The sequence below is a fragment of the Podarcis vaucheri genome (assembly GCF_965113315.1).
Source record: "Podarcis vaucheri genome assembly, chromosome: 7".
In the NCBI taxonomy this organism is placed as follows: domain Eukaryota; kingdom Metazoa; phylum Chordata; class Lepidosauria; order Squamata; family Lacertidae; genus Podarcis; species Podarcis vaucheri.
The window spans coordinates 57540263-57563226 of record NC_138765.1 but is presented as its reverse complement, the minus strand read 5'-3'; the positions used below and the strand labels follow the sequence as shown (position 1 = coordinate 57563226).

The 22964-nt window shown below is 42.6% G+C and overlaps 1 protein-coding gene across 1 annotated transcript in view; it reads right to left on the bottom strand.

The window, feature by feature from the left end:
• Positions 1–9341: 9341 nt before the first annotated feature.
• Positions 9342–22964, bottom strand: part of SLC6A2 (solute carrier family 6 member 2) — a 57403-nt gene continuing 43780 nt past the window's right edge. The window contains exons 11-15 of the mRNA XM_082232926.1: positions 22707–22806; positions 17141–17241; positions 12387–12554; positions 10417–10488; positions 9342–9566 (exon numbers count right to left, since the gene is read on the bottom strand). Coding sequence (XP_082089052.1) covers positions 9543–9566; positions 10417–10488; positions 12387–12554; positions 17141–17241; positions 22707–22806 — 465 coding nt within the window. The 3' untranslated portion in view covers positions 9342–9542. The remainder of the gene's footprint in view (positions 9567–10416; positions 10489–12386; positions 12555–17140; positions 17242–22706; positions 22807–22964) is intronic.

The following is a 22964-nucleotide window of genomic DNA, read 5'->3' as shown; positions in this document are numbered from 1 at the left end:
GCCTTATTGCAAGGTATTAATGGCTTCACACAAATCTCTCTCTCCTACCCAAACTTCATTTTCCTTGTGTGCTTTGACATTCACCTCATACTCTAATTTAGTGCCCAGATGCCCAAGAATGGCTTGGCATTAGCTCAGCTACACACAAACATGCCTTATTCTTAGTGCTCCAGCCAAGTGAAAACCAACCCCATTTTCCCTGTGAGTTAGAAAAATAATTAGGTGAGACTGAGCACAGGGCTGGAGAGCAGCAAAGTGTGTGTGTGTGTGTGTGTGCGCGCGCACACGCACGCGCGCTGCTCTGAAATGTCTTCATGCTTGTGTTTGAGCTCAAAACTTCATCTGTTGCCCTGTGTAGTGCTGTGTGCAAATCTGTCTTCCGATTTCTCAAAGGGTTTCTTCCTCTGTGAAAGAGGCTTCATTTTTATGCTTCATTCTCAGGCCCTTTGAGAATTTCTTAAGTATTATTATATACTTTGGGGAGGTGTTGGGGTTTGAGCTAACTTTATCATGGCATAAGAACATAAGAAGAGCCAACTGGACCAGGCAAATGGCTCATTTAGTCCAGCATCCTGTTCTCACAGTGTCCACCTAGATGCTTGTGGGAATCCCGCAAGCAGGATCTGAACACAAGAACACTCTCCCCTCCTGTGGTTTCCAGCAACTGGTATTCAGAAGGATACTGCCTCCAAATATGGAGGCAGAACATAGCCATAATGACTAGTACCCATTGATACTTCTGCTCCATGAGTGGCCAAGAGTGGCATGTGTGTTTCCTTCCCAGTAAGCACCCTGGCACCCTGCAGCCTCCCTAGCTGCCCACATTTACTGATCTGAAAAAGCCCCAGGATATCTTTCACTGAGCTTTAATTGAAATGTGGGCACCCAAGAATCCTGCAGAGCACAGGCTACTGGTGAGGTGATTTGTTGATTGAAAGGCAGGACACCCACAAGTACCCTAGCCCACCTTGAAAGTAAGCTAAGTACGACAAAAGCCCTGTACCAGACCCTTGATAATTTCACTGAGATTTTATCTTCCATAATAATGATTATGTTCAAATGCAATTCCCTTTCCTCATTAATTGATGGAGAATGGTGGGGAAAAGAAGGAAGTGCTGGAGAAAATTTTGACAATAGTCCTGTGTTCTTTATTGGACCATGGTTCTATACAGCCATAGAAAACTGTAGGCAGGGGAAGGCATTGCCATGTGATAGCCCTCTTCACTCACAGGAAGGACGGTCAATGGAATGAATGGGAAGCAGAGTTCTGTGGCTGCCCCCTGGACATCCATGCATTGGCACAAACATCTCCAGGTAAGAAGGCTATGAGCGAGCAACTCCTACCACCACTCTTTGCTCAGACTCTTCTTTTGCAAAACCTTTAGCAATTTTTTTAAATGAAGAGCTTTCCCTTGCATTCATGAGGATCAGTAGCTTGCTAAGCATAACCAATGGCCATCACTTAAACTCAAGCTTTCATGATGGGTTGTGCAAAATCACAGCTGTGCAACTGATTGTGCTTTTTCTTTCCATTGTGATTTGCTAGCATAGCTGGACCATTTAAAGCCATTTCTTGTTCCTTTTGGTTAATTTCCTCCCTTCAATATAATTCACTGTCATCGGATCAGATGTTTGGAATTAATCCATAGTTATTGTGGCGACAGTGGTACTCGCCATATTTTCGTCGTCATCCTCCATGAACCAGAACATTTATTTCATTCTGCTCTCATTCTCTCCAGTTCTTAAGGAGAGCAATTAAAGACATTAAAAGCTATACTTGAAGTGTAATGAGTCTTAAGCATCTTTGCCCAGAAATAAATCCTTCTGACCCCAGTGGAATTTACTGCCAAATAAATGTGCTTTGGATTGTGCTGCCTTAGTCTCTCTAAAGTGAAGACTAATGGTGTGTGCACATAAGATCCAAAGACTCATGCAAGTTTGTTTCCTTTGGTCACACTACACCAGTTATAGCCCTCCAGCTGTTTGGGGACTACAACACCCATCATCCCTAGCTAACAGGACCAGTGGTCAAGGATGATGGAAATTGTAGTCCCAAAACAGCTGGAGGGCCAAGTTTGGCCATCACTGCACTACACAATACACTTGCAGCACCCTTATACCCCTTTAACAGTTGAGGTTTCCTTCAAAGAATCCTGGGAACTGTAGTTGGTCAAGGGTGCTGGGAATTGTAGGTCTGTGAGGGGGTCTGCTAACAACTCTAAGTACCCTTAAAAAACTACAGTTCCCAGGATTATTGGGGGGGGGAAGGCATGACTGTTGCACTGCTATAAAAGTGCTTTAAATGTATGGCGTGGGTGTAAGCATTATCCGATGTAAAACTATGTAGATGATCAGGCAGTAGCTTGGCTTATTCTAAAATACTGTGTGTTAAACTGGTTGGACCCCAGAGCAAGGGTCTATAATACAGTCTGGTTCCACTGACTCCATGAACCTCCAAAACCTGTTTGCTCACTTCTGAGCTGGCCACACTCATGTTCACTTACTCCAAAGGTGCTAATTCTGTTGAAGCTCCAGTGGAAGAAAGCCTGGCACTGGCAATGCAGTGGACTTCACACCAGGATGCCTGGGAAATTTAGCTTTCCCAGCAACCCAGACACATTTTGGGAGCACTGCGGAAATTGCACTCACCCAGTTCTCCTGTGCCTGGAGTGCTGCTGTAGTAGCGTTGGAGATGGGAGTGGGCAGAGAGGCATACCCACTTGCTTTTTAACCCCACCCCAGTCAGAATCACTTTAAGCAGGTTGTTGGGAAGGGGAGTGTGTGCTGGTGATTCAGAAGCAGAGGGTGGGAAGTTGGAGTACAGGTAAGCAATTGTGCAAGGAATTCCTCTCTGGTTTGGATTAAAGCCCAAGTCGGAGATGAACTTGCAGGGAGTTACAATGCTCACCCTGTATTCCGACCTGGGACTTCTGATTAACATGGCAACTGGTCAGGCAGCTGGCTCTGGAGCTCTACAGATAGTGCAATTTTAATTGAGTTTTAATGGGTTTTAATTTCTTTTAAACCACCCTGTATTCCAAGTGAGCTTTCTGGGTAACTGAGGTTCATATTCCCAGCCAATGAATTATGAAGCTTGAGTCTGATTTGTGCCCAAATACTGCTTTTGGATACGGAATTCTGGGTATGTCCAGGAAATTCCAGGTGCATAGCAACCCTATCAGGCAAAGCTAAATTAAATGATCCTGAGTATGTCCTCTTAAGAGCACAGGAATTGCCTTTGAAAGAGCATTAGAAGAACTCTGCTGGTTCTGACTAAAGACCTACCTCAGGGGTAGCCAACTTGGCGCCCTCAGGATGTTCTGGATGACAGTTACCATCAACCCACAATATAAAAACACAAAATACATAATCAAGATTTTAAAAAAACCCAAATCCTCCCCCAGCACATTTTGAAAGGGCATTGGATGTCAAACAACCAAAGGCCTGGTTAAAAAAGGAATGTTTTTGCCTGGCGCCTGAAGGTGTTTAATGAAGGCACCCAGCAAACCTCCCTGGGGTCAGCATTCCACAAATGGGGAGTCACTGCAGAAAAGGCTTGTTCTTGTGTTGCCACCCTCTGGACCTCTCATGGAGGAGGCACACGAAGAAGGGCCCCAGAAGATGATCTCAGGTTCTGGGTAGGTTCATATGGAAAGAAGTGGTCCTTGAGGTATTGTGGTCCTGAGCCATTTAAGGCTTTATAGGTCAAAACCAGCACTTTGAATTGGGCCCAGAAACTAATTGATAGCCAGGACAGTTTGACCAGGATAGGTGTAATATGTTCAAACCGTCTTGCCCCGGTGAGCAACCTGGCTGTTGAATTCTGCACTAGCTGAAGTTTCTGAACCATCTTCAGAGGCAATCCTACGTATAACGCATTGCAGTAATCTAACCTCACTGATGCCTTCAAGAACATCACAACCACTATTTTGTAAAATACAACACCTTGCAAAACAGTTTTATTGGTACAGAAGATACTCTTTATTGTATATACTTCATTTTAGTGCATATTTCTATGTCAACTTAAATAAGACTTTGTAACACAATATTTGAAGAATCCCCTAACATTTACAGTGCACAGCTTTTTTTAAAAAAAAACAAAAAAACAAAAACACTGACTCTTATTTACAGTGACCCATAGGAGGACATTAAAAAGAGGACAAATATTTCACACTCAACAACTTGACCCACATCTTGAATATAGTCAACCAGTGCATACATCACACTTAAGTCCATAATTATAGGGGACGTGGCTATTCCAGGTTCCATACCAAGGGATGCAGCTTTGTCCCTACTCTCATGGGGGACGGGTAGTGGGAAGGGAATAGAATAAGATGAGCTTTTCAGTTGCCTAAAGTAATAACAGGGCTGTGTTAAAAGGAAACTGTTGCTGACTGCACCTACAGAGGGCTGAAGCCAATGGAAAGAGCTGTACATCTTCCAGGACTTGCCTGGGCAGTTGTACACACCTTCTTGTGATATCAAGTACTCTGTCGAGATTGACGCCTTTGGGGATGAGTGAGCTCTCATTCACCTTTAATTAATGTATCAGAAGAATCCAAAGATGTCCCTGGAGATTTTTCAGGTTCCACAGAGTCTCAATAACAAACTGGCCCCAATCCAGTGATGGATGAATCTGTTACTCAGATTTGTCTTCCACCACTTCTCCAAAGGGTTTGTGGGACGCTTTAGATGTCGGTGTGTGTGTGTGGGGGGGGGTCACCTTTTATTTTCACAACAACCCTGTGGCCTGAGAGACAAGAGTCATGCCCAAGGCCACCAAGTTTGCTTTGAGAAGAGATCTGGACCTTAGTCATTGCAGCTCCAAGCCCTGTGCTCTGTCCATTATAGTAGTGAAGCGGGTGCTTTTTAATGAATACATAAGATTACCTAGAATGGCTCCCCCCCCTCATTTCCATTAAAGGAGATGATCTATAAGGATGCACATGCATTTTGGGGCACTGGCGGCTCAGTTAATGGGAACCTGAGCCTAAGTGTTTTGTGGGTGCAGATTATACATGGAAAGCTAGATCAAAGCGATGGGTTGGGTTTTCCATCCTCACTTCCAATTTTGGTTACATATAGGTTTTTTCCCAATAAACACACACAAAAATACTCTCTGGTTTCTGGAGAATATAGACTACAAATACACATGACTTCCTCTATCAGATTAAGGCATCTTTGGAGAATATTGCACTGCAGATCACAACACTGTGGATGCCAATGCTTTATTCTCCTTCTATCACGTTACACTGTGAATCAAAAAAGGCGAACCCATCCTGCTAGCCCAGATCTAACTAGATTGGCTAATCAGATTGGGTTTGATGGGAGCTTCCCACATAAAAAGCATAAAACATTTCATTTTACAATATACATTTGTTTTCATTTTATGAAAAAATAATAAAAAACTGATAAAAATATTGATATACACAGAGGTACCCTTATTGAACCTTTTGCTATAAAAAGGCATTACAAATTAAGCAAAAGGAGAGGGGGAAAGCAACCAAGTAAATGCTAACTATAAAGCTCTTCTCAGTAAGGCAAACTTGAAAAGACTATATGGTGTAAGATACTTGCGCAATATTTGGGAAAAGGTTCCTGCTTTAATAGAATGAAGTGCATGATTGAGAAAAGATCATAGGAGCCAGGATCCAAAGGGTGACACAATTAGGTATGCACATTCAAGGGGCTTTTTTTTTTTTTTACTTCTCTTCACCTCTGTTAATCCATGTCCATTTCTGATCTATGTATCTATGTATCTATGTATCTAATGTTCGTTCTACTCAGTTTAGACACATTGAAATTAACATACAGGACTAACATAGGTCTATCAGTCTCAATGGATTTACTCTGAGCAGAATTTAGTTGGATATAATTCATGAGTATGGATGTTTGCTAGTGCTGAGCTAAAACAAGTTGGGAACTCTTTTCGTGAATGTATGTGTGTGTGTATTGCTATGTGTGTGCTGCTACACCTCTTTGCAAGTCAACCAGCTGCCAACCAGCATGAAGAAGAAAAAAAATACAGAATACTGCAAGTTGCAGAAGGTGACCCTCTCCATCTCACCCTGAGATGACAACTTTCACAGTGAAAAATTACCCTTATGAAAATTTGATGTGAAACTCATTCCTGCTATTCAAAGTAAAGTGAGTCAAAAATCCCACCGGGCCTGACTAAAACAACCCTTTGGATCCCGGCTATCAGGTACATTGTGCCCATATATGGAAGCAGATCATTTATAATTTTGAAAGGCTGATCCACAGGTACATAAAAAACTGGCAGCAGGTGAGTCTCAACAACAGCCAGGCTCCCCTCACCAGCATTGCACACTCTTCCAGAGATTCATTTGGGTATGACACCAAGATCTGTGAAGATGATTTGAGGTAACACAAAGGCATAATCCTCTGCTACGGTTTTCAAATGCTATTTCAGATACTCCTTCAATGAATTAAATATTGAGTCCAAAAGGGGAAGTTGTTGACTTTGTGTAGACTCGTGTTGACTTCAATTTGTGATCACAGAGTCATAAAGTTATTGGTCTTCTGCCTGCTGAAACACTCAGAATTAAATTATTGCCAAGAATCCATCTTAAAGATGGAAAACAAAACAGAACAGGTGGGTCTTGGAAGGTGTTCCCTGTCAAAAGTGCCTCTACTTCTTCCATTCAAATGACTATCGGTCCAACACTGGGATTTGCACATGGCTTTGGAAAGACCCAAACTGAGCATATTTGGGTTTTCTCTACCATAAGCTTCTGTTCCATGTCCTCAACAGTGTAGCTGGTCTCCCACCCTCCCCAGTGTTGCTAGAGGGAGACACAACGTTGGCACTTGGGCATGTGGACGAGGTTTGTTTAATACTAAGCTGGGTGACTTGGTATTCTTAGGTTCAGTCCAGTTCCAAATTGCCCTTCATGCATAGCACTAATATAACAACTGTGTATTGAAACAATCATTTAGAAGGTTTGATGGTTCCTCAGATCTAAAGCACTTACTCTCAAGGGGATGTTAGATGAAAAGAGAGGACAATGAAAACAATGTATAGAAAAGTGAAGAATTGAGATTTGTATTGTCTGGGTTACATAATAAATCATCTACACTCAAAGTGTTTGAGGTGCATTAATTGCACAACAGTCTGATTTGGTGTGGATGTCATGCTAATGCTAAACAGCACATCATGATGTTAAGGCACACTGGGGTCAGATGGACTTCTTGCTATTGGACTTCTTGAAATGAAATCAATGTGCTGGGCAGATGTGTAGAAGAGTATGCAGTGGAGCAAAAACTGCTCCCAGAGCCCCACATAAGGGCAACATTTTCCCCTCCTCTGTGGCAAATAACTTCTGAAAGCCTGGCTTCACTTATTATGGGTGGTGGAGGAGAAAATGAGTGTGTACACACCCTACTTGAAATGAGGCTGGAGAGGTGGAGGAGAAGGAACTTTCTGAGGTAGAATGCTGATAGTTAAGATCTGTTGTTGGTAGCAAGGAGGGGAAAGAGGGAGAAAGTGGGGGTCAGGAAGTGGTCATAGGCAGGAAGGCTTGAGAGAGGCTCTGTTGGTTGGAACTTCAAAGCTACTGGACTTTCCCCGGGCACTGTCCTTCTATACTCTCTTCTCCCCAAGCTACATTTACCCTGCTCCATATCTCCCTTGGCTGGAATGTGTCCCTGACGCCTTTTGCCTTCCTGGATGGAGAAATGTGTGTTGTGAGGGGCTGCCTGCCTTTCTGAAAATAATATATACGTAGCTTGACTGTAGCCTACTGTGTTAAAGGTAAGAGCCAGTTGCATTGCTCCACTCATTCTATCCTCGGGTTGCTGCCTGCCCGTGGGATGTGGTTCCTGGAAGGCTGTCCATGGGAGAATATAGTTCTTGGGCTGAAAAAGGTTGATAAGCACCTTGTTTAGAAATTTGGCTGGGGGTGGTATGGTGGAACATTACATCATGTCAACCCCCAAACAAAAGCCTAAATTGGTAGAGCCCATGCACAGCTTTACCAACTCAGCCAATGATTTGTCCAAATTACCTTGGGATTACCTTGTTCATCAAACCCAACATTCTAGCCACCAGGTTTTGGGGGGCTCCCTATGCGACATGCACTAAAACCCCTAAAAGCTATTGAATTTATCAATTTTTAAAAACTGGTGTTTTAGATTATCACCCCTCCCCAAAAAATTACTAACCAAATTTTGTCTTTCTAGCTTCTGCAGAAGATCATTAGAATTTAGATAGATCATGGTATATCAGCAAGGAGCGCCTATATGTTTCAGTTATAAAGGACTGCCAAGATGGTTTGTGGAATAGGAATAGGTCAACCCATTCAGAGGAGCCACCATATCCACATCTGATATGCAGCCAGCTGGTGGTGCCTTTTATTTTATGTGTGTGAGAGCATAATGAATTTGGGGTGTGTGTGTGTGTGTGTGTGTGTGTTTAAAGCACAAAGTATAAACAAATCATAGCAAGAGTATTTGACTACTTCTCTCTCTCTCTCTCTCTCTCTCTCTCTCTCTCTCTGGTCCTCCACTTCCACTTGTGTAGAAAACACAGGAACTACTAGGGAATGATTTTGCCCAGTGAGAGACACACACACACACACACACACACACACACACACACACACACACACAAAGATTCTCTGCAATTTGGCCTCAAGAGCTTGGAACCTAATTCCAACTCTGGCCACTTTCCAGGAAAGGCAGATATGTGCAACTAAGACAACCACCTTTGTTTAGAAAAGTATCGCACCATAAATGACAAGGGAGTGTTCCAAAGTACTACCTAAGCAAGTCACCCACTTGACTGAACATGGGAGGGGGAGACATCTTGATGCTAAGAGCAATTTGACAGTGGGACTGGGGTCTATGATTTCACAATCAAATGTTGATTTGCAGATGGACATACCTGTTTCAGAGACTAGAATTTTGTCTAGTCAGACCAATGCCAGACATACTTTAGAGGGAGAAGGCTGTGTCTCAGGGGCAGAGCCCCTGTTTTGCATGCAAAGGTCCCAGGTTCAATCCATGGAGTCTCCAGGTAGGGTTGGGAATATCTCCTAACTGAAACCCTATTGAGTTAGATGGATCAATGATCTGACTTGGTATAAGGCACCTCCCTATTTTTCTCCCTTTGAAACAAGCATTTGAAATATGTTGTTGACATTTCTGCCCCCAGATAAGACAACCTTTAGCTGAACACTGATTTTTATCTCCCTCCCCCTCCCCAATTTTTGCTTCAGTCATTAGCAAAGATGACTCCTTTGGTCAGGATCAAGATCAGCACACTGAGAACTTATATGTTAATCCCCACCCACCCTGTAAACCTTAAACAAAAACCAATGAATGGTCTGGGAAGTTCATTTGACAAACTGAATGACTGTGTGACAGGGTGTGAATGATGAATCTTTGCCCAAAGAAAGCTGGAGATACTCTTCGGAGTGTGCCAGCCTGCCAGGACCAAGCATGATTGAGAGCTTTGTCACTGACTTCACAGGTATTCCCAATTTCTCTTTATAAGGTACTGGCTTTCCTTTTCTTAATCATCATATAGATAGCCAATGCTGGAACTGCAAGGGGAAAAAGAAGAAGAAAAGATTTGTCTGAATACTATGGTGATGTTGTTAATTGTATTGCTAAATTCTAGCAAAAACAATAAGGAAGACCTCCCTCCCCTGCCCACTTCACGGGGCTAAAACCTGAAGAGAAGGCTAATGAGCAATAAATATAAAATCAGTAAGTACAGCCTCTGAACTACAAATTTCTTGGGGTTTGGAAAGCTTCTCAGCAAAAAGGTCCAAACTGCCCTTTGCAAGAATGACACAGATCCCACTATATCAGGATGTCCAAATGTTGTGGGACACCTACTCCCACCAGTCCCAGGAAGCATGGCCTATGATAGGGATGATGGGAGTTGTAGTCCTCCAACAGCTGGAAGCGACCACATTGGCTACCCTGCTCTACATAAATCCAAGGGGCTTTCTTTCTAATAAAACTTTTATACAATGGCTCAGAATCAAAATATCAGTTTGGCGTGTGTATATATATTCTTAAACCCATCTGTCTACCTGTACACATATACACGTTTGTGATTCATATATTCCTGTTTGATGTACATTATTACCCTGTACAGTGATACCTCAGGTTAAGTACTTAATTCGTTCTGGAGGTCCGTTCTTAGCCTGAAACTGTTCTTAACCTGAAGCACCACTTTAGCTAACGGGGCCTCCTTCTGCTGCCGCACCGCTGGAGCCCGATTTCTGTTCTTATCCTGAAGCACTATTTCTGGGTTAGTGGAGTGTGTAACCTGAAGCGTATGTAACCTGAAGAGTATGTAACCCAAGGTACCACTCTACATCTTTTCAAGGAATGGACATTTATAAATAAATAAATGAATAAAGTTCAGAGAAGAATACAAACCTTATACTGCCGCACATTCCCTTCTGCTACAAGATGGTGTTCATTCTCAGGTGTGATGCAATATGCTAGTCTCTACAAAGGAGCACAGGCAGAGGAGAAGAATCACTTTAAGGAAAATGATACTTGCATATTGATGACGGAATAAAGCTCTTCTATTTTTTATTTTTAGCAATAAAAACACACTTTAGTTAGTGCGGGAATAAACACATCACAAGTTACACAGACATCTTTGGCTGCATGTGAGGATTCTGTGACACCACAGCACCTTAAACAAAAGGCAGGAGTGGGACACAGAAAGCTTAGTGGCAAATAACATAACCTGCTTTGAACCAGCTTTGCAATAGAAGATGCTGGGAAGTGAAAAGCAAGAGAGGGAAAATTGTGTCTTCATGCTTTCTTACTGAAAGGCTGAAGCGCATCTAAAGTGAACATGACAGCACTGAGAAGGCTTTCCCATGGCAGTGACAGGAAAATTAATATGATCACAAAACTTAATTCTGCACAGTTTAGGGATTGTAATTGGGAAGCGAGCACAGTGCAATTGCAATGCAGAATAATGGGAGACATTTTTTCACCATAGAAACCAAGGCTCTCTTTTTGAAAGTATAGTTAAACCAAATATGATAAATTTTGGGTTCTGTATCCTTATACCAGTGCTGGTTAACCTGTGCCGCCCCCCAATGTTGTTGGACTGCAACTCTCATCAGACTTTGCCAGCATGGTCAGGTCAGGGCGATGGGAGTTGTAGTCCAACAATGTCAGGAGAGCCACAGGTTAGGAACATAGAAAGCTGCTTTATACTGAGTCAGACAGTTGGTCCATCTAGCTCAGAATTGTCAACACTGACTGCCAGTGGCCCTGCAGAGTTTCAGATAGGGCTTCCCTCCATCCTTACCTGAAGATGATGGGGATTGAACCTGGAGGGGCCTGCATGCAGGGCAGATGCTCTACCACTCAACTAGAACCCTTTGTCATCACTGGTCTACAGAGAGAGTTTTGAAATAGCAGTTGGGATTTAAATTTGGAAAAGGAGTGTCACTGTCACCGCGTCTGTCCCAGCCTTGACCTCTGTCTTGACCTCTTTTGCTCAAGCCACATTCCCATTACTTTGCAAGTGATTCGCCTCCATTAACAACTTAAGTGTGAAAAAACTGCAGAGAAGGGTTTCCCCCATTTATTTTCACATCTGGTTTGTGGAAGAATTTCCTCTAACTCATTTCCTGTAATAGAATTTATTTTCACATCCAAGGCAAGGAAGTGTATCTTAAAAGCTTTCCCATTATATTTTGCTTCTATACATTATTATCATGTTTTATTCACTGATATACCACTTAATGCCAAAACAGATACTCAGGGATGCACTTGGGGGTGGGTGGGGTGGGTGTTAATGGTTCTCCCCAACACTTTTTTTTCTGATGGAAATCACATCCCTCCCAGTCTGAAGCTTCTATTAGTCCCGGCACATTCAAGGAGCAAATTTCAAATCATAGAAATAGCATAAAAGAAATGTTCAACCAATTCCACTCCTTAATCTAATCTCTGCAGATGTTTTGAAGTTAAGAACAAGTTGCTAGCAGAGCCAACAGGGTGCCCTCTAGACTACAACTCACATCATCCTTGACTATTGGCTACATTGACTGGGGCTGATGGGAAATGGAGTCCAACAGCACCTGCAGGGCACCAATTGGCTATCATCGTGCTAGAAAACGAGATGATGGCTCTCATGCCTAGTTTGTCCTTTAATAGGTCAGGTCCTGGGGTGCTTTAGCTTCCAAACTTCCAGAACAGGAAGTAGAAAAAGAGTCTTAAATCCCTTCTTGAAATGGCAAATTACTTAAAAGCTGCTTCCGAAAGGTCACCTATCTGCAAAAGTGTTTGTGGAATTAAAGAAAGCAAACTCTTAGCTTAATACTGGCGATTTTCATTTCACAAAGAACATTTCCATGACATTTCACTGCTTGGCCACTCACTTGTTTAAAGGTCCCTCGCGCCTTCAATAATTTATAGAGGGCATACGCAGGCACAAGGATCATTGATGACAATGCTATTCCCCATCCGACAGAGTTGGCCCAGGGTGGGAAGACATATTCATCGTAGGTCAGAGGTTTAAAAGTGACAATGCTGGCTATTACCACAAACTGTGGGAAATAAGAGGAGAAAGTTATAATCAATTTCCTTTGAACCATATGTTTATTCCAAGATGAAACAAAGGAGACTCTTCAGGTGTCTCCTCAGAATAACAACAACAACAACAACAACAACAACAACAACAACAACAACAAGCCACTCTTGATCCTAAGGTCCCAGGGCAGCTTACAACAATTAAATCACAACATTAAAAACATTTTAGAACAATTTGCAATCACAGAAATAAAGTGGGTCCTAAGATATTTATCTCTCAAGTATCAAAAGCCAGGCTAAAGTGGTGTATCTTCAGTATACGATGAAAGCTGTGTAATTAAGGTGTCAGACACACCTCTGTGGGGAGGAAGTCCAACAACCTAAGGGCTTCCACAGAGAATGCCCTCTTCCAGGCCGCTGCCACCCATGCTTCTGAGGGCAATGGAACAACCAAGAGGGCCTTCTCTGCCATTCTCAACACCCAGGAGCGTCTGCAGGGAAAGAGGTGGTCTTTATGGTTACCTCCATCCTCCGGATCTTTCCCCAACCTTGGATTCCCAGATCTTATTGGATGACAACTCCTGTCCTCACTTGTCCATTGGCCTTGCTGGGTGAAGAGGATGAGAGTTGTCATCCAAGAAGATCTGTGGACACAAAGTTAGCAAAACTCTGAAGCTTATTTTGTAATTTGAAGATGACTGGTTTAGCGTAAAATAAACATACAATATTTATCTGCAATCATATTAGTGACCACACAATAATTCTCGGCACTTACGTTAGTCACCAAACGGCTTATCAAACTTCCTATAAATGCTTCCACTTGAAAAGTAATATGATAGAATCACCTTAGAGAATTGGCTTTACAATTGACTCACAGCTGGGCTTTACCTCGTCTACAGAGGAACAGCATATACACATGCTCAATTTTAAGGACGGGAAAGTGAAATATGTAAGAAAAGACCAGTGTCAAACCCAGTGAAGGGGAGGAGTGGAACAAAGTTGCTGGAAAGGGAGGGTGGACAAAGGGGTGTACAGATCTTTATTTTATAAATTTAATACATCCATATACCTCCCCCCACCAGCACTCAAGGTGGTGTACTGTAAATGGTTCTCTTCCCCATTTTATCCTCACAACCACTCTGTGTGGTAGATTAGGCTGAGAGGAGGCAGTGACTGGCCCAAGGGGACCCAGTGAACTTCATGGCTGAGCAGAGATTTGAACCCTGGTCCCCAAGCTGTTGGTCTGACACTCTAACCACTACACCATATTGATGTGCGAAGGTGCCTACCCATTGACTTGTCCCAAACAGTCTTCTACCTGAGAAGGAAGAGCTTTGAATGTCCCCTGGCCTAGGCACACCAATTTTGTAGTGGGAGACTATTTGTCTGTATCACAATCCAAAAACTCAGTGTCTTCTCTCATCCCAAAATTCCAATTGCTTCTGCTGTCTAGCCTCACCATGCGCTTGTCGATTGTGGCATTCTCAGCTATCAAACTTAACAGCATGAGTGCAAATGGCAACCTCAGAAAGGGGACAAGACCCGATGCACCTCATTGTTTAATATTGAGTGTCAAGTTAAATCTTGTCACAGAAGAAAAGCCCGAAAGGGTTTTGATTTGCCTATAATGTTCGCTATTAGGTTTGTCACTCAAACATCAAGTTAAAGGCATTAGATGTCAGAGAAGAGGCTTCAGCGTGAGTTTATAGTCTTTGCTGGTAGCATGCCATCTTTGGAACGGAAAACAAGCAAGCAAACAAAAACACCACTGCCACAACCCAGTAAAAGCTGGATGCTGAACAATAGAATCATAAAGTTGGAAGGTATCCTCACCTAGTCCAACACACTGCAAAGCAGAAGTCACAGCTAAAGAGTCCCTGACAGATGGCCATCCAACCTCTGTTTAAAAACCTCCAGTGACACCACTTTCGGAGGTGGTCCATTCCACTGTTGAACAGCTTTTACCACCAGATAGTTCTTCCTAATGTTTAGCTGGAATCTTCTTTCTTTGAACCCATTGGTTCAGGTTCTTGTCATGATTCTGCTCCATATTGATCCAGAGCAGACTCCAACGTATAGTTAGCAGAGTAAAAAATTAAGCACGGTGCAGGGTTCCCAAAAAATAAACCATAGGCAATCAACTTCATCCAGCAGAGTTTTTACTACTGAAGGCAAATGAGCATAACGGTCACAAATCCAAGTCTTCAAGATTATCACAGTCCATAAGAAATCAGGTTGCAGCAGACTTAAAATAAGACTAAAACCTTAACACTATATACAGACCACCACACCAGAAGGAGAGACAGAAAGTGAAACCTAGGCTCCTTCTGGCCTATTATTATAGTCAGCATGACCTGGACAGAAATAGATAACAAAACCAGCTTGAACCAGCTGTTCAGCTTCTCTGAAGGAATTACCCAAACATCAGGAACCTTCTGCTTGTTTCCATACAGGATAGAAGCTTGATTATTAGCTAGAAACTTCCAGCTTGCACCAGCTTGTCTCATACAGAGAAGCTTCTAGAACCTTCTTGAATTCATTAGAATAGGAAAGATCTCTACACTTTAAACCAATACTTCCTGTACCAATAAATGCAAACCTGACAGTCCTACCCTCTGGAGCAGCAGAAAACAAGCTTGTTCCATCTTTCATGTGACAGCCCTTCAGATATTTGAAGATGGTTTTCATATTACCTCTCAGGCTTCTCTTCTCCAGCCTAAACTTACCCAACTCCATCTTTACACTAAAGCAAGAGATTTGCTTCCAGGAAGCTACTATGGACTAGAAATAGACAAATTTCTCAATTTCAGTTTCCCTCATTTTTCCAGTCTCCCTCCCCCACCCCTTTTTCACATCAGGTTGCTATTCTCCCACCACTAGCATTTGAAAGCACATTTATCCTTAATATATATATTTACTACATTCACACTCACTTCACTTGACATCTGGAATAAAAAAATTAAAGAAGTTTTGGGTTGATCTGCTCTTTTTTTTGTTTCCAATTAAAAAGAAAAAAGAAACCATCTGCTGCTCATCACTGCAATTAGATAGTATGTGTGTTTTCATCTTCTTCAAATCTTCTGAGAGCAAAGAGCCCAAAAAGGTAGGACACATCTGTTATTTATTTATATTTCATTTGAAAAAGATGCACTTAATGGTCTTACAGAGTCCCATGATTAGAAGTAGTGGAGTGGGGGATCTTCAGATTTTGAGTGGGAAATTAAAAAGGGAAATGTTAACAAAAGTGGGTTGTGAGTGTTCCAAGCAGAAACATCTTCCATGTGTTAAAAATTTTAAATGACGCCAAACGGCTTACTGTTTTTCCCCCTTTTAAAAGTAATAAACAAATATCTCATTTTCAGATTCTATTTCCCACCACCAGCACCTTTGCAGCAGCTGAAGATTGAAAATAAAACAACAAAACCAGACCCACAAACAAAACTGTGAAACTTCCATTCAATAACAGTCCAGTTACTGATCACTCTTTCCCATTAATCTTCATGTTCCTGCACCTATGGAACAATCTATTTCTTGTACAAAATCCATTAACACGTGCTGTTCTGAAGCCCCACTCCTTTCAGTAGAACTGTGCAGAGCAATTTCAAGTTGAAGGTGTCCAAGGTCAAGGGAGATTCAAACGCAGAAGAAGTTTTTGGCTGTTGCAGATGGCTGGCGGGTGCAGGCAACCGACAGCATGTGACCCCCCTCTCTGCTAAAACATCTGCACTGTCTGTTTGATGCTACCAAGGAAGGATCAGAGCTCTTTTATTACTATACAAAGCCCTAAACAGCTTGGGTCCAGGATGCCTGAGCTCTTACATCCCAGCCTGATCACTGAGATCATCCAGAGGAGCACAGTTAGCTGTCTCCAATATTACAGAGCCCATACTAGCTTCAATGAGAAGTTGGGCTTTTAGTATCGCTGGTCCCTTGCTTTGAAATAATATTGCAGCAGAGATGCAGCAGGCATCTTGCTTTTGACTTTCAGGCATCTTTTGAACACTATTTTTTATGCTGTCTGGCCTTTGCAGCTGCTTAAACTTTCTTAATTAGCCAGTTATTAGCTGTGATTCCTGTATCACAGAGGGTTGCTCTAGATGACTCTTGGTGTGCCTTCCAACTTTACAATTCTATGATTAATATTAATGCTTATTTTATATTTTTTCTATGGTGCTTTACGCTTATACATGGAAAATATGGTATTTTCTAGGGTACTACACCACACAGGAAGTCTGTATGAACAGAAAAGGCTCCCCATTTTATATGGTCACCCTTCAGTTCATGGAAGGCACTGAGGCTGAGCTAGCATGCTCATCCCCACTCTACCTGATTGTAGGTTTCTTATACATGAACATGTCTGGGCCAAGACCCACATCTTTGATCTATACCAGAAGAGGCAAGGGAGCAAACCATGTCACAGGAGTAGTCAATGTGGTTCCCTTCATATGTTGCTATTGGACTATAGCTTCTGTCACCACTGGTCATGTCAGATAAGGCTGATGGGAGTTGAAGCCCAACATCATGTGGAAAGGCACCGCTTTGGCTATGCCTGCCATAGATTCACATGCTCTATAATTCCTATTAAAACATCTGAAAGGCTTACCAATAAAAAAGCAGGGCTCACGAATTTCCAACAAAGTCTCCAGTAGAGGCCTGGTTTGAAGCCCATCATTTGCTGGATGTCTTCACTGAATCTGTCCACACCTGAAGATCAACCACAAATATAAGACAGAAGCAGACAGTGCATGGATACATTTGACAACAACAGCCGCTGCAATGCTTGATGTTCACACTACTTGCTTGCTATCCCACTTAAAGCTGATAAGCTGTTCAAATATGACTCATGTTCTGTGGGATCATCAAAAGGATGGTGCTCTATGAAATGATGGCCAAATGACTGCCATCTTGAAGTCACTGAATCCAATGAGATTTAAGCAATTTGCTGCAGTTCCTGTCTGTGCTTTTTTGGGAGTAAGTCCCAGGAACTGGGGGGGGGGGGGACTAAGCTCTGGTAAGGTTTCATACATTTGGAATGCTGTCAAGTAGCAAATCACAGCGAAGGTTTGTCCTCTCTAAAACCCTAATTCAGCTCAATTGTTGTAAGCAAAGTCCCTTAATTCTACAAAACCTTTCCCAACATCTGTTAGTATGAGGGTTTTTAAAAACAAAGTACCATTATTTACAATGTTAATTAGAAAATCTAGTTAGGGTTCTGCTGAAATGGGCACATTTTTCCATTTTGCAATGACAAAAAAGTCACTTCCTTTTATGATTTTCGAGGAGTTCTCCAAAAAGAGAAAGGCATCATGCAGCAACATCTGCAATGCGGCACCATAACAGCACCAAGTTCCTAATGTTAGAATCATAGAATTGGAGAGTTGGAAGGGACCCCCAGGGTCATCTAGTCTAACCACTAAAGTTGTCCATGGTATCTGGGTTCTCCCATGTGCCTCTTTTTCAGGAGGAAGCCAGCCCAGGAAAATGGAACTAAAGCAGGGAAGAGGGAAAATAATGCCAGAGAACTAGAAGGAAACTAGAAGGAAACATGTGCACATTTTGCCCCTCCTTAAAATCCCTTTGTTGCCCAAAATGACAGTCAAACATATAAAAATATCCACTCAATTTGTAAACACCACAGTTTATCCATGTAATAACAAATTCTTATTTGGAATCATTCTTTGTAAAAACTCTTACATGCAGTCATTCCTTCCCCACATAAACTGACACAGATATAGCTTAAGCTGCCATCAAAACATTTCAGAAAAACCTCCTTTGGCTGGTGCTAAAATGTCAAGTGCGCCTTTCAGCTAAACAGAGTTTTCTGCTGGTCAATAAGGCAACTGGGCATTGAAAGAAGGGGATGGCTGGTGTGTGTGTGTGTGTGTGTGTGTGTGTGTGTGTGAGAGAGAGAGAGAGAGAGAGAGATCAACTCTGAAGATAGTAGGTTGGCAGAGCCATGCCAGATTTAACCAATGATCAATTTTAACATTCCCTACAGCCATAATAAATTATGTTTTACAGAGCAATGTGTCAACAACAAAAATCATCTCTTAGCTTCCTGAAACAGTTGACTTGAATGTCTCCCCTCATACTGATCCACAGGGGGGAATCAGCCTTCTACCTTCTATAGCTGATCATATATCTGTCTACATTGACTGGTAGTAACTCTGCAGAGTTTTAGGCAGCAGACCTACCTGGAAATTGAACTCTGCAGGCATAGAAGATGCTCCACCACTGAGTCATGACCCTGGTCTAATGTAAGGAGCTGCCTTCTACCCAGCCAGACCACTGGTCTATTCTACTAGACATCTTTTAAACTCTATTGAACACAGGAACATAGGAAGATGTCTTATTCACTGAGTCATACAGCTGGTCCATTTAGATCAGTGTATTGTCTATATGATAGGGATGTGGGTGGTGCTGTGGGTTAAACCACAGAGCCTAGGACTTGCCAATCAGAAGGCTGGTAGTTCGAATCTCCGCAACGGGGTGAGCTCCCGTTGCTTAGTCCCTGCTCCTGTCAACCTAGCAGTTCGAAAGCACATCAAAGTGCAAGTAGATAAATAGGTACCGCTCCGGTGGGAAGGTAAATAGTGTTTCTGAGCGCTGTTCTGGTTTGCCAGAAGTGGCTTAGTCAGAAGCTTGGCAGGGGGTTGGACTCGATGGCCCTTGTGGTCTATTCCAACTCTATGATTCTATGATTCTATGATGGCCACATGACCCAGAAGCTGTACTTATTGGCTCCCTTGGCCAATAAAGCGAGATGAGTTCCGCAACCCCAGAGTCGGCCATGGCTGGACCTAATGGTCAGGGGTCCCTTTACCTTTATTGTCTATATGATAAGGAGTGGCCTTTCAGGATTTTAGGCAGGGGTCTCTCCCAGCGCTATCTGGCGATACCGGGGCTTGAACCTGAGACCTTTAGAATACAAAATGTGTGCTCTACCACTGAGCTATGTGCAGCAGTAAATTTGAATAGGAGCATAGGAAGCTGCCTATACTGAGTCAAACCATTGGTCCATCAATCTCAGCACTGGAGAACTGGCAGGCAGCAGTTCTCCAAGGTTTCAGGCATGAGGTTTTCCTAGTCTGACCTGGATACAACAGGAATTGAACCTGGGGCCCTTTGTGTGTAGAACTTCCAAAGGGAAGGGGATATGAGCAAGAGAAGGAAGAATGGTAGTAATTAGGAAAGAAATAGTTCTAAGAAATAAACATAGTCTGGCTAATTGCAGAGAGTCAATGACATGAACCGCAACCAAAAGGAAGCTATTCCAAAAGGCCAGTAAATCCGAGTTCAGGAGGAGTAAATAACTTCTGAGTCCAAAGAAGATAGGGATGTTGTTAATGTCATATTCTTTGATCAGCAAACTCCAACAGATATGCCGTAACCTCAGTCACATCACAGCCTTTAAACTTATGCAGGGAGAGTAGAGGCCCGTTTATAAGCAGCAAAGCAGAAGGCATAGGATGAATTTCACACAACAAATGTTGACCTTGTTTCAACTTTGAGAGGACTGAAGCTATGTTGTCTATTATACTGAAGAGGAGACAGCTGAATCAAAGAGGAAAGAATCTGGAGGGTTAACAAGTGAGTCAAAGAGATGAAGAAGAAATGCAATCTCTATGGAAGGTGTTGATTAACGTCGAGCTTTTTATAGGGACAGTTTGAAATGATATGGTGCATGAAGAATTACTTCCATGAACCTGGTTACAGGCCTTTTAATGCAGATGGGGAAAGGGGTGAGGGAGCATGCAACAACCCGCATCATCTTGTTTGGATGATTGTGTCCTCATTGCGCTTTTGGAGTTGCCAAAGCACTTAGGAGGTCTTTGGCAGAAGAACTGAAAGATGAGAATGTGTGTGACAAAGGAGAGGCGTTTGATGAGGGAAAGGAATGGTAAGAACAAAGGGAGGAAAGTTCATAAGAAAACCATTTAAGAAGACACCTGGCTATGACCAGAGAAAAAAGGAAGGGTGGTGGTGTGGGGGTGGACTTCATTCCGTGACGGCAATAATGTGGAGCGTTCTCAGTTCCGGACCTCCTGTTTCAACAGAATGGGAGATAATTTTGAGGAGAGCAATGAAGAGAAGAAATTTAGCAAAAAGGCGTGGAAGGGTCTTGTGGCTCAGACTAGGCTACGGAGCACCTTCACTGATGCAAACCTTTTAAAACAGGGATAGGGAGAGGCAATCCTCCAGGTGTTGTTGGATCTTTGCTCCCATGAATTGCAGGAGGTGGGACAAGATGATCCTCAGGCTCCCTTCAGACTCTCTGATTCTATAACTTTCTATCTCTGACCATTGGGACTGAAGGGAATTGTCATGCAACAACTTGTCGATGGTACTAGGTTCCCTACTCGAAAGAAAGAAAGAAAGAAAGAAAGAAAGAAAGAAAGAAAGAGGGAGCCAGTCTTAGGCACATTACATTCAAAACACTATGATTCCACTTTAACAGCCATGGCTTCCTCCAAATATGCCTAGGGGCCATAGTTTGTTAAGGGTGCTGAGAGTTGTCAGGAGAGCCCTACTCTGCTTGCAGCTTGCTACAATCCCCAGAGATTCTTGGGAAGAGGGACTGACTGTGGTTTAACTATCCAACCCTCTCCCCAAGGAACACTGTCCTAGCAGAGCTTGAGCTGCCCTGCAATCACATGCATTTATACAACATGATGGGAACAGTGTAATTGAGGGCATAATTAACGCTGTGCTCCCAGCCTTCAAGGTAGTAGTCAGTCAGAAGCTTCCTCGCTCTTACCTCTTGGCAGGCGCATGTGTGATTAAAAAGCCATTTCCCCCCAGGTTGCCCTGCTGTGTTTAGTAAACTCTCTAAAGAGCTGTTATAATAAATACAGCTTCAGCAAGCTTTTCAAGCCCAGGTTATCTAAACGCATTCATTTTCATTTGCAGGAGAAGGAGGAGAGACATCTGGCTGGCTGGCAGTGTTATGATCGTCTACACAGTGGGAAAGAGGGGGGAAATTAATCTCTCTGTGTCTCCTTTACTCCACTGGTCTGTGTTTATGTCCTTTGGCTATTTGACATACAGAAAGCATCAGAGGGCAAAGCTCTGTTCTCTGATGTTGAATTGCAACTAATCTCAAAAAGCTGAGCTGAGTGTGTAAATAAAGGGAGTCTTTGACCTGATGTTTTGGTCTCTGTCTGATAGACAGCAGATGAAGATGTCAAAGAAAAAAGAAACACCTCCGTTTGGACTGGACTTTTGCATAAGGCTGATGGGAGGCTCACAATATTATATTGATTTGTATATAACATAAAATGCATATGAAAGAACAGCCTATTGAAAACTAGATGTCAAGGAGAAAGGCCATAACATGCCTTTCATGTGCATATTCTAGTATATGGGAATGGAGACTTTTGCTCAATAGGCAATCACACTGATCCCATGAGCTGCAGCCTGATGTCATACATTCCAGAGCTAGGGATGGAGGAGAAATTCAATTCAGCTTGCATTTAATAGTGAACCTCCTTAATATGCACTTTTCAAAACTGTATGAGAACTGAAACACAGCTGTCTCTCGAAATTTGCACTTCTTAGAATTTCTCAGTTTAGTTTTCCAATCAAACAGCGTTTACCAAAATGCATATGTCAGAGGTGAAATGTGCATAAAAATCAGCAACTGAAAACAACATACAGAAATGCATTATGTTAGGGAAAACAGCTGGCAAAATATGCACATTAGTCAAAACTGCACACAAAAAGTATGATGATCAGGAGAAATCTTCACTAAATTTCTGGCGAATTTTCATGAGATGTGTTTTGAATTAGGATGTAGATTCCCCCCCCCCCCGTTATACTGGAACCTGAGCCATTCAATGAAGCTGAATGGTGGGATATTCAGGACAGGCAAAAGGAAGGACTTCTTCACACAGCACATACCTGCTGAGGTTCATCTGCAGGAGACGGCTACAGCATTCATGCCCTGATTTGGGCTTCTCATAGGAATTTGGTTGGCCCCAGTGGAAAAAGAATGCTGGTCTAGATAGCCCCTTTGTCTCTTCTTCTTTGATTCTTGTTCATCCACATTCCCTTTCTCTAAACTACTATGATGTTACTGTAGCAATTACTTTGGGGGGAAACACTGCAGTTTACTCTGACTGGTTGCAGTCATAAACAATTGGAACAATCCTCCCCCACCGCTGGCTCACCATAAAACCAGGAGACACCAATGGCTTCTATTAAAACAGCAAACAAGATGGACGTCCCAGCAGCAAATGTGTCCAACAGAGTCAGTATGTAGATTCCACCCTAAGTAACAAGAAGAAAGCATCCAATAAAACAAGCAGCCCAGAAATAATCGAACACACAAAGCTCTGATTGGATGGGATCTAATTTGCTTGACAACCCATGTAACCAATCTATTTCAGTCGTAGGAGAGTCTGACTCAATACATACCAGTTTTTTCC